General features: G+C 42.7%; 1 protein-coding gene across 3 annotated transcripts; it reads left to right on the top strand.

Moving 5' to 3' along the window:
- The first annotated feature begins 2,834 nt into the window (after positions 1-2,834).
- On the top strand, positions 2,835-19,336 carry DYRK2 (dual specificity tyrosine phosphorylation regulated kinase 2). Of its 3 annotated transcripts, XM_032288098.1 has the most exons (3): positions 2,835-3,293; positions 3,905-4,053; positions 11,254-19,336. In XM_032288098.1, the coding sequence occupies exons 1-3, from the start codon at positions 3,245-3,247 to the stop codon at positions 12,859-12,861; spliced, it is 1,806 nt and encodes a 601-aa protein (XP_032143989.1). In that variant the 5' UTR covers positions 2,835-3,244; the 3' UTR covers positions 12,862-19,336. The 3 variants fall into 3 exon arrangements, with proteins under 3 accessions (XP_032143989.1, XP_032143997.1, XP_032144006.1); XM_032288106.1 differs by lacking the exon at positions 3,905-4,053 and having other exon boundaries at positions 2,854-3,293; XM_032288115.1 differs by lacking the exons at positions 2,835-3,293; positions 3,905-4,053 and adding an exon at positions 4,116-4,901.
- The last annotated feature ends 910 nt before the right edge of the window (positions 19,337-20,246 follow it).

The following is a 20,246-nucleotide window of genomic DNA, read 5'->3' as shown; positions in this document are numbered from 1 at the left end:
TTTAAAATCAGCAATTTTTGCATTCATTTCCAATTTTCTTTGTGACTGGTAGAAAAATTAACTTTCTTCCTCAAGACTCTATTCTGAATTCCCTGTTTCTTTCTCTCTACTCCTGCTAGATCCTGCCTACCTCCTTGTTACCTGAATGTGGATTTTATAAACATACAGAACCGATAGAGTTTTTACAGAGGATAAAACCTAAAGAGCATACTCTTGCTAACTGAATGAAGGTTTTAAGGGGGTTCCTATTTAAAATGAAATCTGTGGTGGAGTTATGAAGATTAAACATGGTAATATTTGTAAAAGTGTTTTATAAAGAGATAACAGTATGTGTAATTATACAAGATAATTGATAATGATGCACAATAATAATAAAATTTGATGGGAAAAAAACAGGAAAAAAGTTGACAGAAATAACTCCCCAAATTTACCCACTTCACTCTCACCCAAAGTCCCAGTCATGTGTTTACACAGCTTTTCTATTTAACACTCACTCAGGGAGATGTCATTGATATTTAATAGAATGAGGAAAATCTAAGCAATGGTTAATAGTCACTTAGAGGTTAGTAAGAATTAACGTAATTTTCAAAGGTATACCATTTATAATCAAAATAGATAAGGAGTAGGTTAACTACAATTTTTCCTTGTGTTAAGCCACAAAAAAAATATAAAATTGAAATTATATTTGTCATGATGTAAAACAATATACTACAAAAAGTTCCCAAATATCTGTCTTTTCCTTTCTTAAAGTTAATGATTGTGTTCCTTTGTCAAAAAAAAAAAAAAAAAAAAAAAAAGAGTCAGTGCTCCTTTTCCTCATGTTAAAGGAGTAAATTAATATTACTAATTTGGAAATCGTAAACTATGGCTTACAGTAACTAGCATTTATTTTATTCATGAGAAAACAGTGGCATATTTAGCTTCCTCTGAAGTATTGTACGAATAACATAAGCAAAAAGGTGTGTCAGATTATATTAAAATTGATTTTTTTTTTGCTTCACATTTTTTATTTGAATATCAGCTGTATGGAGTACTCATTTTAAAAAGGAAAATGGTATGAAAACAATTGTTTTGAAAGGAGAAAAAAGAGGTGTGAGCTTTCTTGAAAGTGTAAGGAAAACGATGTGGTGGAAAGTGAAATCAGACTGGGAGTCAGAAAACCGGTTCTAGTGTCAGGTCTGCTACTTAGTAGCCCTTTCCTTTTAGTGGATTCTAAATACTAACTGTGCTTCCGCATGTGGATTTAAATGTGATAGTCGCTAGTGACAAGCACAGGGGGATACTTCTCGCTAGCGTCAGTTCAGGTCATGATTCCTCTAAAGGCATATTTTTGGATTAGTTATTTTACTGTGGTTCTACTTTGTGAGAAGGCCCTAAAGAGTTTTTTGTTTGTTGGAGGGACATATAACTAGGCAGAATTCTTTTTGTCACAGGTTTCCTCTGCCAGTGTCCCTAACTTGGAGGCCTCTTTAGGAGTCCCAGAGACTCTGAGAGGGTCACACTGTACCTTGAAACAGTTTTTGGCGTTTTTATAAAGCTGAGGGTGCGCTCTGTGGGAGGTTGCTATGACAATTTGCAAACAGTAGAGGCGATGAAATTCCGCAGGAGGTGGCTCCCTTCCGACTGGAGTCTGCACTAGTTCGGGCCTGCACAGGAGGTCCAGCCAGAGACAGTCGGGCGGGGCAGATCATAATGGTCCCCTGGCCCCAGGAGAACTTCAGAAACCAGGCACCTCTCGAGAAGGAAGTGCATGGCATAACTCTGCCCAGTCATCCGGGATTTGTCGGGCTTTCCCAGCCCTCTCCCCTCACTGTTGAAGTGGCAAAACCTGTGTGACCTTTGTACAGAGGCGCACCGTGTGCCATGCAGGACGAGGCGCAGTTGCGAGAAGGGAAAGCAACTTTTTTTGGTCTCCAAGAAAAAGAGAGGTTGCAGATGGCGAATTAAAAAGGCAGGGGAATTTTCCACCGGTCTTGGAAGGAAAGGGGGAAAGAGATGCATGTCGGGGGATGAGAAGAATTCGAGGCGTCGCTCCCTCAAAGCCGAAAGCTGAAAGGAAAATGTGTCTCTCCCAGTGGCGGCGCAAGGGAAAGGCTCGGAGTTGTAAGGAAATGGGAGGTGTCTCTGATGTTTATTTTTGCCTAGCAACCCACAGCCAACTGCTTCCCCAGCTGCCGTCCACACGCGCCTCTGCCTCCCCTTGTCCTAGCGACTGGCGAGCGGTCACTTGGTGTCAGTAAACCGCGAGGGCGTGTGTGGTGGAGGTGGGAGGGCAGACCCTCTTTCGCACCGAGCTCAGCGGCCGCCCCTCCCGGGGCTTGATTCTCCGAGGTGACCCCCGCACAACTAAGTTATCCGCGAAGAATTGGGGAGAGGGGATTGGTTAAGTGGCTGGACTCAGAATGGGGGGACGGGGACGCAGTATTGTCTGAGCAGCCATTCGGTTCGAAGAGCTGAAAATGCATTCGTGTTCAGGGGCGCGCGTGGCAGGGGAGGGGTCTCTGCGGCGCTTTGGGCCGGAGGGCAGCAGCGGTAGGTTGCGCTGTAGGGCAGAGGAGGGGCGCCGCGGGGGCCGGGGAGGGGAAAAGGTCGCGGGAGGGGAGCCGAGGGGAGCAGTGCAGATGGCCGGAGAGGGCAAGCGGAGGCCGCCGAGTTTTCCGCGGAGTGGAGGGGCGGCCGCGCGCGATCTGGGGGCTGGGCGGGGCCGGGCGAGGCCGGGCGAGAGGCTGGGTGGGGGTGGGGTGTGCGTGGCCCCGGCCCCCGCAGCCGGGGGGCGGGGCCTGCGGCGGCGGCGAGGGCGGTGGGGGCGGGGGCGGGGCCGCGCGCTGGTGCCTGTGTGTGAGTGCGCGGGGGCGCGCGCGCGCGGGCCCGGGAGAGGCTCCCGAGCGAGTCGGTCCTCGGTCCTTGCGGCGCTTCCAGCTCCCCGCGCCCCTATGTGAGGGAGACGGGGAGGCCCGCGGCGCGCAGGGGAGGGCGAGGCATGTGCACGGGCCGGAGGGTGCTGCGGCCGCCCGAGGAAGAGGAGGACGGCGGCGAGGAGGAGAGCGGGGGGCTCGCGGCGGCGGGCCCGGGCCGAGGGGATGCAGCGGACTGTGTGTGTCTGGCTGTAGCAGACGCGAGGCGGCGACGAGGCGCCGGGGACCCGCGTGAGGGGCGGCCGGGAGGCGGCGGCGACCGCCAGAAGTAGCAGCAGGACCGGCGGCGGCGACGGCAGCCCTGAGATGCATTTTCCTCTCCAGCGGCCATGTTAACCAGGAAACCTTCGGCCGCCGCTCCCGCCGCCTACCCGACCGGTAAGGAGGCCGTGCCGCCGCGCCGCCCCCCGGACTCCCGCCGTCCCCGGGCAGCCCTTGTGGCGCTGGCGGCCGCTGACTGCAGGACCTCTAACAAAGTCGGCGGCACGACGCGGGGGAGCCCCCGGGCGGACGTCGCGCGCCCCAGGCACGGCGCAGGGTTGCGCGCAGCCCCGAAGGCCGCTCCGAGGGTAGCCCAACGCCCGACCAGGCTTCTGCCCGCTGGGAGCCTTGGCGGGGACCGTCCAGGCCTGACGTCCCGCCCTGCGCTGCCCGGGGCTTGGCGTGGCCGTGGCGCCCTGCTCAGCTGTCCAAACCCACCTCCCGGCCGCTGGCCGCCTGGAACGAGGGCCAGCAAGCCCCAGCGCTGCCCGGCTCCCCCGCCGGGTCGCGAACTCGCGCGCCAGGGCCCGACCTAACTTTGCAGCTGCCGGCGCCCCGCCCGTGGGTGTGCACTGGGGAGCCGTGACCCGAACGCCCGTTTTTACTGTCCCGGTCCCTTCCTTCGTCTTTCCCTGGAAGAGCGGTGTCGCTGCCCAGTGGGGTGGGAGGGTCCGGGTGACTTTCTCCCCCCTGACCCTCTTTTGTCTCCTCCCGCACGTGGCTTCCAGGCCGAGGAGGGGACAGCGCCGTTCGCCAGCTTCAGGCTTCCCCGGGGCTCGGTGCGGGGGCCACCCGGAGCGGAGTGGGGACCGGCCCGCCCTCCCCCATCGCCCTGCCGCCTCTCCGGGCCAGCAACGCTGCCGCCGCAGCCCACACGGTGAGACCCAGCCCGCGGGCGCCTGGGCGGTGGGGGCGGGAGGGGTCCCAGGCAGACGCACCCGGACTTGGATGGTTCTGACGCCGGGAGAAGAGGGGTGGAGATCCGAGCAGCCTCGCGCCCCGGGCCGGTGGCCTCTCCTCGACGCCGCCCTGGTGAACTTGGGCGAGCCCAAAGCTGCAGCCACAAAGGAAGATTCGTGGCGTGGGCCCCTCACTTCCCCTCCGGAGCCCGCCCACTCCTGTGCTCCTCTTCCTAGGAACTTCCTCCTTGCTGCTTTCCTTCTGTCTTTCCTGATTTTTCGTCCTTGCTTCCCACTGCTCGCTTCCCTGACCCGGTAAACATCCTTGTCCTTCCCCCACCACTCCATGGGTAATGGGTATTTATAGAAACAGATATGTGTTAGGGGACAGCCAGACCGGCCTGCCCGGAAAATCGATCCCCCAAAGAGCCTCCCAGGCCTGACTCCAGCCAGCAGGGAGCATCGCCAATTGTCCCCCGCGTGTGTAAGCATGTTTTATGAGTGCTGCAGGTTTGAGCACAGCAGAAATTGTAATTAACATTAACAAAAATAAGAGCCGTGGCAGCAGTCAAAACAAGACACTCCTGTAGGATTCTGCAGTTGGACATTATTCAAAAGGAAAGGGCAAGCATTGCTTTGGAAGTGGGAAGGAAAAGGCACCTAACAGGTGCTGTGCTCCCAGAGGGAGGGAAGAGGCCGGCGTGGGACTGGTTTCTGGTGGCTGCGGAGACTGGCCAGCTGGATTCAGCATGTACCTTTTCTCAGCTCCCAGGGATCATCCTTGGATGGTGATGGCCAGACTGGAGGAGGTTTGCACTTGGAGGAGGTGATGGTTTGGAGGTCTTTTTTTTCCAATGGGATCTTCCAGGGGAACAGGTTCTATGTGAGGAATGCTTGCTAGCGATTGATTTTATATGCCAGGTGAAAGTTGAGTTCTTGAAGAAAAGGCCATCCCCGGCCTACAGGGGAGTAGCTCTGGGGATCATATGTTATGGGAAAACGTGTTTGTCAGAGGAGAACTGTGAGGGGATGTCTAGACTCTAGTTGCACCTGTTAGACCTGGAGAGATGTGTGCAAGTTTCATAGGAAAATGTTTTGTTACTGTTTTTATCTTCCCTCTCCCTCGCTATCTTGACACATCTGGTCTCGGGGGCTGGGAATTGATTGCACAGAAATTAATCCGTGTTGGACTGTGGATGATAGTAGGATGGATGGTTCTGTATATTACTGTTAAATGTTCTTGTCACAGTGACATTTTAGTTAAGGAGCTGCCGTTGATTTTAGGGGTTTGGAATTTTTTTTGTTTGGGATCATCTGACAGTTTGGAAAATGGAATATCCAGTTTTTTCCTATGTGTTGATGTAATCACGTGACATAGTGTGAGCTGGGAAAAAATATTTGGTTTGCATGTGGATTCCAATTTTGTAAGGATGGGCTTTGCTTGATCAGAGCCTCTTTGCAATTGAAGTACATGTAATGAAATTAGATAAAACGACAAGTCTCCACTGGAGGGAGAGCCTGTGGTGCACCAGAAAAGGAAGGATGTGAATGTGCTTCTCAGTACTCCTCATAATGGAGTCCTGTATTTTGCCGTGGCGTGTGCCAGAGTTACTTGTTTTTAACGTGTGTGTAAACTTCAGTATGCTGTTAATTATTAGGTGCTTGACTTTGAAAGTGTGAATTTGGGTTTCAATGGTTGTTTAGTTTTGATTTTATTTCTGTAACATCGCAGATGTCATAGTACAGGAAAGGTTAAAAGAACCACAGAGTTTATCTTGTTCTACTTTTTCCGTTTATAGATGAGGAAACAGACTCAGACAAGGTAACTGGTTTCATCAGGATTCCCCAGCCAGTTCATATCAAGGCCAGACTGAAAACCTACACCCATCTGCATCTAGTATTAATATACTGATGGACACTACTAATTCTAGAAAATTGTACTAGCTTCATTATAAATGCAAGAAACTTTGTAAATCCATATTCCTACATGTCTGTCAGATTTTTATAAATTTTTGGTTTTTAATTCCAGGGCAATTACACGTGGGAAGAACTTCTAGAATGAATGGGGTTTGGGGAGGGCATTAAGGAGATAAAAATGATCTTGTCTAAGGAGGTTGCCCATATTTTCTCTTGCAGATGATATAGTAGGCAGGAAAATATATGATTATAAAGAATATAAACTTTGGAATTTATCTAGTCCATTGCTGCTTTGTTTTGTATCTCCATGCATAAGTTGTTTTACACTTTAGTTATGTAGTTTATTTCTGTTTGTGTGAGAGAAAAAAGTGTGCCCAATCACTATCTTAATTCCTATTATTTTTCTAAGGTTAAATGGGAGGTATTAATAGATGTAATTTTAAATTCAAAAATATTAAAATAATAACTTTTGTAACCATTTTACTGTGTGAAACACTCTCCAGTTATGAGTTTTACCTTTATAAGATAATGTGAATTAAAATACACATTTTAAAAATGGCAATATTTTGAAGAAGAAAAAGTAGACGTTTTACTCAGGGCCATACAGACTGTCAGAATGTTTAAGGAGGAGCTAAAATTCCAGTCTTTTTGGACTCGCTTCTATTCCCATAATACTGTACAGCATTTCTAAGATGACTTCAGAGAAATTTTAAAACGCCCAAAACTGTTAGTACAGTGCGATATCTGCTGTTTGCCATTTTATTATTGGAAGAGATGCAAACTACCAAACTGGTTAGACTATTGTTTTTACATAATATTTAATACCAGAATACTTCATGATCAAAGAAGTAAGGCTCTATTTGAACCCATAAATTGTAGCTATTTTAATAATTGTATTCATAATGTATTTTTAAATGTGACACACTGTGCTATGCATTGGCATATCAGAATAAGCCATGATCTCAGACTTCAAGAGGCTGAGCAGAAGGGAGAGGTTTTTAATATCCTTAGTTTATGATGTAGTCTTGGCATATGCATTCTAGAAATGTTCTGGCATTTCTGGTCCCTCAGCACCCCACCGTACTCTCTGCCCCATTTTTTATAAGTCAGTTAATTGTACTTTCAAGCTTGATTGTGATTTTAGAGTTCTGCAATATTTGAAATTCAAAGTCCTTTTTTGCTAGAGCTTCTCAAATGAATCTCTAACGTCTGGAAAACTTTTAAGATTGCATGTGTTGCTTTTAGGTGTTTGGTTGATGTGTCTGCTACAAGTACTTTATACATGATTTATTTGATGTATCTGCTACAGGTAATTTATACTTGGAGGCCCTTTGCCTCCAAGTCGGTGCTGATGCACTGCAGGCCTAACATCTCATGACTTAGGTCACCAGGGATGTTTGCCAGTTCCCGGGCATTGTCTTCATGTTTCCTTATGAAGGTACACAATGTAGTTCACAGTAACAACTCCAAGAGAGGCAAGAGTTAACAAGGAGCAAATATTGACATGTGTTCCTGCATCCCACAGATATTTATTGAGGGCTTACTATATGCCTGGGTTTATGTTATTGAGGACTTAGAAACATAAGAGAGGACCCAGCCCTGGAATTGCTCATAGCCAGACGGGTGCATCTGATGTTAAAACAATTGCAGTAAAGAGAAATAACTGTTAGATTAATACTCTCTGAGTAGAGAAGAAGCTGTTTAGTAGGTCAGGGAATGTTTCAACTAGGCATCGTGAATCACCTAGATATGAGAAAGGAGATTCCAAGAAACATCTGGAAAGGACAATAATAATGCATTCATTGACTAACTACTAAGCAGTTTACACATATTACCTTATTTATTCCTCCTAATAGCCCTAATGGGGTAACATTGTTACCTTCTTTTTGCAGACAAGGGCACTGAGGTTAACAGAGATGAAGTAAATTGCCCTGGCTCACACATTTAGTAAATGGTGGAGTTGGATCATTTAATGTGTGTCTAACTGAAAATCTACCGTTATGAAACATGACCTCACTAAAAGCAGAGGAATGTAAAAGTGCATGGTGTTTTTGGGTTCTTGGCTATCTAGTTTTGTTCCCCTTGGAGACAAGAGTGATAGTAGTTGATAAGAATGGAAGGACTCAGATCATTTAGTCTCTACATTTTAGAGCCCTGTTTTCTTACTGGTAAGTTATTGCATTAGCTGTGGAAATAGGTTACAGCCATGGGCCATGGGCAGAAGCAAGAGTGGTCTCGGATTGAGACTTTTAAATGGTAACTCTAAAAGTACTATGGAGAGGAGATTTGAGGAATTCTAGACCCAGAAGCAAGGGGGCATGTTATGATGCTGCCTCAGTTGCCCCAGTGACAGACATCAGGAGAGTGACATGAGGCAGTGTTGATGGAAAAGGGCATGGGATAGTAATGATGAGTCTTGGTGACTTGGGAAGGTGAGGGCTGTGTTGCGAGGCTTTCCAGGCAGAGTGCTGAGGATTCATTCGCAGGTGGATAGCCTGAGTGATTACATGGAGGGTCAGCCTTCTGTTTATCAAAAATTCAGAATTATGGGAGTGGGAAACCAGTTTGGTAGAAAAATCATGAGTTAAGTTTGAGTTGCAGGCTGGGCGTGGTGGCTCATGCCTGTAATCCCAGCACTTGGGAGATCGAGACGGGCAGATCATGAGGTCAGGAATTTGAGACCAGCCTGGCCAACATGGTGAAACCCCGTCTGTACTAAAAATATAGAAATTAGCCGGGCATGGTGGCAGGCCCTGTAGTCCCAGCTACTCTGGAGGCTGAGACAGGAGAATTGCTTGAACCCAGGAGGTCGAGTTTGCAATGAGCCGAGACCATGCCATCGGACTCCAGCCTGGGCGACAGAGCAAGACTCCATCTCAAAAAAAATAATAAAAAGTTTTGAGTTGCTTGTGGAGAGGGAGCTGGTTGATAGTTGGCTGTGTATGTCTTGCGCTCAGGAGTTAGCACATTGGGTCCTGGGCTGTCTAGTTTTGTTCCCCTTTCTCTGAGCTTAAGGAACAGATGTGCAAAAATCAGTCCGTGGGCAGTTGCTGAAGTCCTGGCTGTGTTCAGGATCAGTTGCAGGGTGTTATGGGAGTGAGAAGCCAAGAGAATTGAGGCTTGAACTCTGGCAAGCTCTTGAATCCATCTAAGGTTAGGTGAACTACTAGTTGATACTGCAAAGGAGACCAAGAGAAGGCAGTTGGAGATACAGAAAAAGGTTGTTTCTTGGCAGTCTCTTTAGTTTTAATTACTAAAACATTTGTGATCGTGTATTAAATTATTTATGTGAAACACAAAAATTGCTTGAAGTGAATTTCTGAGGCTTGGTTTTGCTTTGCTGTCTTTTTAGAAATCCCTAAAGCCCCAAGGTTAATTTTGTCCTAATGAAGAAGCTGTATGCTTTTTATAGATATATACAGGTAATGTGTATATTTCTTCTGAAATATCACCATCCCATTCTGAAGAGAATGGTTGTATAGGACAGAGGTATTTCAATTCAGGTCCCTTTATTCCTTAGTGTTTGAAAGACCACCGTGGACAGGAGAGCGTGCAGATAGCGACGCTATGGAAGAAAAACACTGGACAAGCCTATACGTCTTTTATATATGCCCAAGACTTGCCTGATTCATTTTTATGGACTGCCCTGCTTTTAGCATAGAACTAGGATAAAATAACCTGTCTAGCTACTCTTATTGAATATAAGGTCACCTAGCATGGAGTATCATTATGAATTCAATAAAAAAGCTCAATTATAAGTGAGAAATGATATCCCTGAGCCTATGAAGTCACAGACAGGCCCAAATACTATCTTCTGTTTTGTTTTAGTTAGAAGTGAGCAGAGAAGAAGCTCACACCCCACACATAGTCATTGTGCGTATCGTGTATTTGATAAGGAAAATGTGAACATCTTGGTGTGCTAGTAAGAAGGACTTGGAATTTCATTTTATAATCCAGGTGTTCCTGAATCATTTTTTGAATAACTGTGTTACACACGTACAGAGCCCTCCTGCTCTTTCAGTAGTATGTAAAAGCCCAAAGGTAGAATTTAAAAGGGGATAAGAGGAAAAAATACTGATGGCAATGGACTTTATTTAGTTAACTGTAAGTTCCTGGAGGGCAGGGACTCTGTCACTTTGGCAGCCAGGCTTCTGTTAATAGTAGTTCAATGAATGGTGGATTGTGATGACAAGTTGATGTAAGATTTCATATAAAAATCGCCTTCCAGGCTGCTTTAAGACTTTGGGTTATCCAAGGCAAGAATTCCTAACTGGGAGAGGATCCTTTCTGCCAGTCCTCTGCTACCCCTTACCCCTCAGCAGTGATAATGCTTGAAGGAAATCACAAGAACCTTCTTAGTAGAGGGCTGGGGCCCCTTGGTTCACACCATTGGTAGAGTTTAGACAGGAATGACATGGGTACTCAAAACAGAAGTTGCTTCTTTGGACCAACTTCTTGGAAGTTAGAAAGCTGAGTAAGTATCCAAGCAGCTTGTAGAAATGCACATCTTCAGAGAGCTGAGCCACTGACCGGAGGAAGGCCAAACAGTGTGGTCGTTGCTTGGTTTGTTGGGTTGAATGCCTTAAATGGTTACTACACTTAGTAAAGCCTGGAAACTTTAAAAAAATAGGTTAGGGGTTTATAACATGCTATTGTGCGCATCTACATTAGAGTCTTTCGAGCCTAAAAACACAGGGTTTTTGTTTGTTTTTGTCACTGGATCATGTGTGCACTTAGGTTTCATCGGGTTTTCAAGGAAAGAGGAAATACTGGTGATAAAGTGTTTCTGGGATAGGTATTAGGGAAAGAATAGTGAACAAGACAGACATGGTCCCTATCCTTTTGTTAACAATTACTAGATGAAATGTGAAAGGTGCTGTGATCTGTGGGTGAAGGAGCCAACGTACAGTCTTATGTGTGCATGTTTTTTCTGTATCCTGTTTCATTTTTATATCAAGTGTGGATTGAGTGGAACACCTATGATGTGCCAGGCCCTATACTAAGTGTTAGTTATAGAATGATAAAAAAGTTATGGTCTCTGCCTTCATGGGGACCCCTGAATATGTACAGCAAACCCTCTTGTCTATTAGTCATGTATTTATAAGGTTTGTTTTACAGGATCACAAGTTTTGTGGCCTTACTCAAACCAAATTGGATTTTGTAAAGGTGGGGTATGGGAGATATTGTTTGGGTGTGACTTACACCCAATTTGAACAGACATACGACTTCTTTTCTATTTATATCTCCTGTCTGAATTCCAGATTGGCGGCAGTAAGCACACAATGAATGATCACCTGCATGTCGGCAGCCACTCTCACGGACAGATCCAGGTTCAACAGCTGTTTGAGGATAACAGTAACAAGCGGACAGTGCTCACGACACAACCAAATGGGCTTACAACAGTGGGCAAAACAGGCTTGCCAGTGGTGCCAGAGCGGCAGCTGGACAGCATTCATAGACGGCAGGGGAGCTCTACTTCTCTGAAGTCCATGGAGGGCATGGGGAAGATGAAAGCCACCTCCATGACACCTGAACAAGCAATGAAGCAATACATGCAAAAACTCACCGCCTTCGAACATCATGAGATTTTCAGCTACCCTGAAATATATTTCTTGGGTCCAAATGCTAAGAAGCGCCAGGGCATGACAGGTGGGCCCAATAATGGTGGCTATGATGATGACCAGGGATCATACGTGCAGGTGCCCCACGATCATGTGGCTTACAGGTACGAGGTCCTCAAGGTCATTGGGAAGGGGAGCTTTGGGCAGGTGGTCAAGGCCTACGATCACAAAGTCCACCAGCACGTAGCCCTAAAGATGGTGCGGAATGAGAAGCGCTTCCATCGGCAGGCGGCAGAGGAGATCCGAATTCTGGAACACTTGAGGAAGCAGGACAAGGATAACACAATGAATGTCATCCATATGCTGGAGAATTTCACCTTCCGCAACCACATTTGCATGACGTTTGAGCTGCTGAGCATGAACCTCTATGAGCTCATCAAGAAGAATAAATTCCAGGGCTTCAGCCTACCTTTGGTTCGCAAGTTTGCCCACTCGATTCTGCAGTGCTTGGATGCTTTGCACAAAAACAGAATAATTCACTGTGACCTTAAGCCTGAGAACATTTTGTTAAAGCAGCAGGGTAGAAGTGGTATTAAAGTGATTGATTTTGGCTCCAGTTGTTACGAGCATCAGCGTGTCTACACGTACATCCAGTCGCGTTTTTACCGGGCTCCAGAAGTGATCCTTGGGGCCAGATACGGCATGCCCATTGATATGTGGAGCCTGGGCTGCATTTTAGCAGAGCTCCTGACGGGTTACCCCCTCTTGCCTGGGGAAGATGAAGGGGACCAGCTGGCCTGTATGATTGAACTGTTGGGCATGCCCTCGCAAAAACTGCTGGATGCATCCAAACGAGCCAAAAATTTTGTGAGCTCCAAGGGTTATCCCCGTTACTGCACTGTCACGACTCTCTCAGATGGCTCTGTGGTCCTCAATGGAGGCCGTTCCCGGAGGGGGAAACTGAGGGGGCCACCGGAGAGCAGAGAGTGGGGGAATGCGCTTAAGGGGTGTGATGATCCCCTTTTCCTTGACTTCTTAAAACAGTGTTTAGAGTGGGATCCGGCAGTTCGCATGACCCCAGGCCAGGCTTTGCGGCACCCCTGGTTGAGGAGGCGGTTGCCAAAGCCTCCCACCGGGGAGAAAACGTCAGTGAAAAGGATAACTGAGAGCACTGGTGCTATCACATCTATATCCAAGTTACCTCCACCTTCCAGCTCAGCTTCCAAACTGAGGACTAATTTGGCGCAGATGACAGATGCCAATGGGAATATTCAGCAGAGGACAGTATTGCCAAAACTCGTTAGCTGAGCTCATGTCCCCCAATGCTGGTAATCTGAAAGATACGACATTGCTGAGCCTTACTGGGTTGAAAAGGAGTAGCTCAGACCTGTTTTTATTTGCTCAATAACTCATTTGTATCTTTTCAGCACTTAATTTTAATGTAAGAAAGTTGTTCATTTTGTTTTTATAAAATACATGAGGACAATGCTTTAAGTTTTTATACTTTCTGAAACTTTTTGTGTTCTAAAAGTACAATGAGCCTTACTGTATTTAGTGTGGCAGAATAATAACATCAGTGGCAGGCCATTGATTACTTTGTGACTGCCACGCATTTACAGATTGGTGTCAAAGACATTCACTATGTTTTTATGGTTCATGTTATATTCTCCCCAGGGTGACAGCCCCTTAAGGCCCTCCTTTTCCTTCCATTCTCCAGGTCCATGCACAGGTGTAGCATGTCCTGCTTCTGTTTTTCATGAATCAGTCTGGGTGTTGGGGGTAGTGGGAGGAGAACTGTCAGGTTGAAAGTGATATTCTAAGAAAAACTGTACCTTAGAGATTTTTCTCTAGTGTGCAAACAAATACAAAATAAGACCCCGAAAGGTTTAAACTGCCCAGTTAGCATTCTGACATTCTAAAAGGCGGCAAAGCAGCTTTTAGTAAATACATGAAAATGGAAACGTGTGTGTTCCTCCAAATTTTCTAGTATGATTGACTAGCTGTTTTGTAAAGAGGCCTCATGTTACAGAGTTGCTTTTGCACCTAAATTTAGAAATGTATTCCATGAACTGTTCTTCCCTTACTCTGCTTTTCTCCTCTCTGTTCCTTTTTTAATACCACACATCTGTTGCTTGCATTTAGTTTGTTTTCTTCCTTCAACTGTATATCCCAGACTGTTAATACAGAAAAGAGACATTTCAGCTGTGATTATGACCATTGTTTCATATTCCAATTAAAAAAAGAACAGCAGCCTAGCTACTTAAGGTGGGGATTTCCATAGTTCCAAAGAAGATTTAGCAGATTAGAGTGAGTTCACACTTTTCAGGTGCCACTGTAAGGTTCTCTTAGCCTGGGAAAGTATCAGCTCTTTCTTTAAAAAGAAAGAAGGTTGAAAATCCTCTTGACAAAACGGAAGTCACTTTGGCTGTTCAGTAAGGCCAATGTTAACAACATGTTTAGAGGAGGAAAAGTTCAACCTCAAGTTAAATGGTTTGACTTATTCTTTGTATCATTAGAAGAACCCCAGAGATAGCATTCCTCTATTTTATTTTACTTTCTTTTGGATTGCACTGATTGTTTTTGTGGGAATGACACTTTATCTGGCAAAGTAACTGAGAGTTTGGTAAAAGAATATTTTCTTCTCTGAATAATTATTTTTCACAGTGAAAATCTCAGTATTTTATCACAAATGTATGAGCAATGATCTATATCAATTTCAAGGCACATGGAAAAAGATTTTTAGTATGTGCAATTTAATGTAGAAAGATTTCTGCCTGTGTGGACAATAGGTTTTGGGTAGTACAAGTTAGGATAAAAAATCTTATATATGCACAGAGATTATTGTATTACCTGTAAAATGATTTACAATTACTTAAAAGCATGGTCCCCAGTGAGGCCAAGAAAGTTTCTGGTTAAGTTCTTTAATAATAATCCTACAGTTTCTCTTAAAAAAAAAAAAAAAAGTAGTTTTGAAAAAAACTTATCTTTAGGCTTTGTCGGTTGATGGTGGAAAAACATGCTCAGGAAATATTTCAGATATTTGCCAAAAAACCAGTAATAAGGTTAGCTTATTAAAATAGTGATAGATATTTGCTTTACTATTTAAGGTGTCACTGATAAATTAATTTGTACTTCTGTCTGTGTTTAGAAATTTTAGCTTCTTTTCCTTTAGTCAAATTCTTTAGCATATTATACACATTTCTGTGTAATCTGTGGAAGTGCAATAATATGTTAGTAAGTTACATTTTAAATAACGCTCATGTGACAGTACTCCCAATCAATGGCTTATAGAATTTAAAGATCTGTGTGTTAGATTTTGGCTTAAAGGCATAAGAAGTATAAGACTTGGTTTGGGGGTTTATAAGACCACCAGCCTCTTAATGATGGTTAGCTTCTTTAGATCATTAAATCAATAAAAACATATACTGCTGTTTTCCTCTTCTAATGCTTCTCTTCCATTTCCAATTATCTTCACATTTAAGTTTAAATATACAACCCTGAGCCTGCCGTTACTACTTTCCGTATAAAATGACGATACATGTGAAAATTTATAAATGGACTAATACTGCCCGTCTTTCCCTTACCACAGAAAACTGGCTCATAAGATGCCAGCAGTGAATTGGTGACTGTCTTTATTCTTAAATGGAAACCAGAAACTTTTACACCAAACTATAATGTGCAGCACTGTGGAGCTTTCTTTTTTATTTTCCAAATACAGTGAAATTTTTTTATTCACAAGAGCTGCCACATTTCAGCTTTTAGTGTTAGAGAGCTGCTGTTATGTCAAAAAAAAAAAAAAAAAGAAAAATTACTGCATCTTTGTGATTTTAAAACGTAAATTAATGAAGGGCTCTGATAGGCTATTAGGAGTTGGCTTGGAAACAGTTTTTGGTCTCACAGGTTACCATTGTCTAGGGATGTCTGAGCTGTTTTCAGATTGAGGAATAGCACAGTGTTGTCTTGTCTTTGGCAGTCTCATTTGGCTCTGTTTCTTGCACCACCAGAGTGTTCATTATCACTTAAATATATTGCTCTAGCAGTGGAACAACAGAGTGGTGTAAGACACTGTAGATTAACAGTAGAGGAGAAATTGTGCCCTTAGTGTTAACAATGTGCCTTTTGTTCTGAATGCCATACTGTAGGGCATGCATTTTTTGGCCTCTCTTTAACTCTTTGAATACAGTCAGTAAGGATGGAACCCACCTCAGCAAAGATACATCTGTCTTAAATATCTAGTTACAGGCCTTAATAGAAACCATAAGGCATGACTCATCTTCAGGCACTGAAAAAAGATAACCATCAGGTAGTGTTACACAGGGACTTCCTATGTTTAAGGGGTTAAAGATGGTCTTTGTTGTATCTTATCATCAAACTGATTTTTAAATATTTTTTTTTTGTTATGGTAACACTAGACAAAAATCAACTGTATTTGTAAAAATTTACCTCAAACCATTTAATTTTATAGTGTGATTAATCCCAGGGCATTTGGTATGAACCAAAGTGCATTCCTTTTATATGTGCCTGGCTCTAGTAAGGATGGCCAGGGATTTTTACAATTTGGGTGCAAGGCACTTAAGCCACTTTTAAACTTAATGGGTGGTTTGGGGTCGTGTTAAATGACTCCATCAGAATGTTAGAAAACACTTTAGGCATCAGTAGCATTGGGCCATATTGGAATCCTAAAGTGTGAATTATTTTAAGGAGAGCATTCATTTTTGTAATTTTTTTCATCAAGAATATTTCTGGCAAGCAGAAGACTTTTTAACAAAAACTGATCTGGTCTCGGTAAAGGTTTTAATATTGCCCAACATAATGCTGTGATAGCATTTAAAAAAAGTATTTGTGAACTCTTTGTTTCTTAGGGGCTTGTACATCTCTCTGCTATGGACATATATAAAATTACTTGTAATTATACTCAGCTCAACTGCTACAGTTATGTCTAGGCAGTGGCTTGGGTTTTTAATCGAGCAACAACTTAGACACGTGACTGTAATATGCTGCAACTGTGTGTACTGAAAATATGTGAAAATGGTTGAATGTGGACTGTGTATATATGTATGTAAAAATTTCTGTGAGATGCTGCTGTCGCCACTTAACATTAAATATGTTCTAGTGGATTTTAATCCTAGTGGCCAGTTCTATGATACTGTATGTATTGTACAGCTGATGACAGGAGTAAGACTGTTTAGTGAATATTTGTTAAATTTTATTGTTGTGGCCAGAGATAATTTCAGAATAAAATTTTAATGTCCTACCTTACTTTTCTCCCCTTTCTAACTATAATTTAACTTCTGATCTATTCCTGGTATTATTCTTTGTCTATAAGCCCGGAGAGGGTTTAGAATTCAAAATAGATGGCTCTATATCAGTGTCTTGAGAAGTTAAAAATAATTCATTCTATTATTTTGTTCATAGCAATATTTTACTAGTTCAGTGTAAGTATGCAGATTCCAAGTGGAAAGACAAAGGTTTTAGTACTTAGCTCTTGCTTTTTTTAGGATACTCTATTCCTTTACCGGTAAGATTTTTATGTTAATTTTTTCTATGTAGCCCCTGACATGTTCTTCATTATGCTAGAGCTTCATATATTCTATTTTAACCTTCAAGATGATAGTTAAAGCTGGGGGAGCAGAGGCTGTCAATTATTCCTCACCAGTCTTCATTCTTTTCTCTGCACAAGATCTCTTAAATTATCCTAATGTGCTCTAACCAACTCCACCCAATGTTTTCTTATGTGTTTGCAGTTTTTGTACTTGGTGGTCTCTATGGTTCACATTTTTTATGTGTTTTAGTGTCTCCTGCCTTGGTTGGCTCAGAAAATAAGGCCTAGGAACTGCAACTAGCTCATGATTTGTCAAGTTCAGTTAATACCAAGCTAAGCGTTTACTTCAGATGACAGCAAGCAGATGCTCTAGTAATTTGTCAGACATTGCAGGGATATTATGTAGTCAAATATTTCCCTCTTGTGGAAAGAACTACCTCACATTTTTATTTATTTTCTTTCTGTTATGAACAGCCAAGGCATTACTTAGTGTGGCTTCCTGCGTCAATACTGGGATATGCTTAAACAAGGGAACACTGCAAGAGCTCCCAATTGTCTCATCATAGCCTGCACAACAGATTTCGTTACTGTTAATCTTGCTTCTTAAAGTTCATGCCCAGTGCAAAAAACCCAACCAACAAACCCCAAAATCCAATATATTTAGAAATGTATTAAGAGGTGTGTATTATGTACAAGATTGAAAATTGGTGCTAAAGTGGCAATGTAAATTTAAAATTTGTCCAGATCTGACTGATTGACTCAGGAGATTATAGTTTCTACTCATTCTCTTTCCTTTGATCAAATCTTTCAAAAGGTCTTTTTAAAATTGATCAATGTGCTATTCTGCTTGAATCTCTACAATCCTATCCCTTTTGGAATCAACGACTACACAAATAATCTTGGAACTTGAAAGATGCCTTCAAACTAGCTTTAGAAAATGTCCTTAGCTGACATTGGTACTGGCCTGACAGAAGGGGAAATTGATTTGACTACTTTCTGTTTCAAAAAGAGTAGTAAGAGGGATTTTACTTACTACTGTTTTTGAAGAGTGGTAAGAGGGATTTTAGGAAGTTATTCGTGGCTTTCTTTTTTTCTTAAGTTTGAATTACACTTCATTTCCTTTGGGTTATTAGGCAAATCAACATTTGTCATTAGTAATACTTAACATTGTCCAAAATGAAAAATGACTGCCAGTGTGTCGCACATACATAAGAAAATTGCATCTTACTGCAAAGTCTTTGGTTTGTTTCCTTATTTGGTTTGACTTACTATTTTACTATGGTCACATCCTTAATATCTGTGGTATATTTCTCATATATATGTGGGGTGGGGTCATAGTTGCCATTCCCATGTGTCTGAAGGAAGTTTAATGAGGAAACTAATGAGTTAATAATTTACTCTTCTGAAGAAAGCTGACATTTTAGGAGTATTAACAAGCCGTCTGTAATAAGGAGCAGCAAGAATATATTATGATTGTATCACATGTTCCAGAGAGCATTACCCCTTACACAAAAAGCTCCTTAGAGATTTCATGGTGTTGTATGAACATCAGTTCATCCTTATACATCCCTATGAGCTATGATTACCCTCATTTGATACTTGAGGAAAGTGCAGTGACTTGCTCCAAAGTGACTTTGCAAAAACATTGCAGTTTGGGGCTTAGGTTGTAATCAGATAATTTTGGTCTTGGACAGTAAGGGAAAATCCACAATCATTCATGAATAACACACAACAATTTAGAAAGGGGGGAAAGTTGAGCTAGCAATGGGCATTTCTATTATTTAAGTTACGTATTAGTTTGCAGGAATGTTTTTCAAGTGGGACAAACTAAAAATTTGAGGACTAGAGCATTGTAGTCTCTTTAAGTGCATCTAATAATGCATGTGCACACACCCTCAGTTAATTTGTAAAAGAGTGACTTCTCATTGTTATTTGTAGAGAGGTTATAGTAGCTTCATTTTTTAATTATAGTAGCTTCATTATTTTCTGTGTTCTTAATTTTTTTTTTTACATTTGAAAGTATGAAAATATTTTTGACACTTTACTGATTCTCAGGGATTAAAAGTTAAATTTTACTGACTATAGCAGCAGGTAAATATTTTAAATTTACTCAGGTTTCCTATCCTTTGCCTCCTATTTAAGAAAATATAGAATGCCTGCCAGGGAAATATATAAAAATAAAAACTTCAAATACAATTTAAAAATACCAATTTGTAAATAAACCAATTTTACAAACTAAAATACTGTGTCTTTCCTTGCTTTTTATCCCAGTTTATCTCCCCTCCTAATTTTGAGGAGTTTTCTATATTAAGACTATTTCTTCATTTGTAAAAATGAAGTATATGCTATTTGCAAAACCAAAGCCCATGAAAAGGCCCAAATCATTTAATTAAAGGTCACTGAATTATTTTCCATTGTTTTGGGAGAAATGTAACTAATTATAAGCAATTTATGTAGACCTGCAGCAAATAAATGTATGAGTAACTTTGGGCTAATTTGTCATCTTTTTATCTGAAGAGGAAGACCCTACTTAATTTCCCTTGTCTGTAAAATGCAATTTATCAGAATTTTGGCTAGGGTAGCCTTAAATATAAGAGAAAGTGTGGAGGGCATTTATTTGTCAAAAATTTATTAAATGCCTCTTACAGCCCAGAATCTATGGTAGTCATTAGGGATATATAATGCTAAACAAAACACAGTGCTTTTTTTTTTAAGAAAGTCTTTAGACTGGTTGGGAAGGCAAACATGGGTAATTATATGAACAAATACATAGTTGCAAAGTAATAAGTGCTGTGCAGGGAAAGCATGTTGTGCTGAGTGTGTGTGCAGTGTTATGTTGTATGGATCCAAGATGGCTTCCCTAGGAAACAAACAGCTTTTGAGCTAAGGAACAAAGAGCGTGAGGAAATAAGCTTGAACAGTTGAAGGCAAGGCCACATGGCCAGAGCACAGAGCATGGGAGAACCTGGTGTGAAACGAAACTGGTGAGGTGGAGGTGCTATTAAAGATTTTGGTCCTTATCCTATAGGCAAGGCAGCCACAAAGAGATTTTAACAAGGAAATGCCATGAGCAGATTGGCTCTGCCTGGCTTTATAGGAAAGTACTGAGAAGGGTAAGAGTTGATGAAGGAAGCCCAATTGGAAGTGTTTG

Source organism: Sapajus apella, unplaced genomic scaffold (assembly GCF_009761245.1).
Source record: "Sapajus apella isolate SASKATOON/1434 unplaced genomic scaffold, GSC_monkey_1.0 scaffold2, whole genome shotgun sequence".
Taxonomy (NCBI): Eukaryota; Metazoa; Chordata; class Mammalia; order Primates; family Cebidae; genus Sapajus; species Sapajus apella.
This window is presented reverse-complemented; position numbering and strand designations above follow the sequence as displayed.

What these genes read in the sequence shown, in the direction of transcription:
- DYRK2 (XM_032288098.1), top strand. Translation starts at nt 3,245, where the DNA reads ATGTTAACCAGGAAACCTTCGGCCGCCGCTCCCGCCGCCTACCCGACC. An exon ending in TCCCGCCGCCTACCCGACCG is followed by an intron (nt 3,294 to 3,904) that starts GTAAGGAGGCCG and finishes CGTGGCTTCCAG; the next exon opens with GCCGAGGAGGGGACAGCGCC. An exon ending in CTGCCGCCGCAGCCCACACG is followed by an intron (nt 4,054 to 11,253) that starts GTGAGACCCAGC and finishes TCTGAATTCCAG; the next exon opens with ATTGGCGGCAGTAAGCACAC.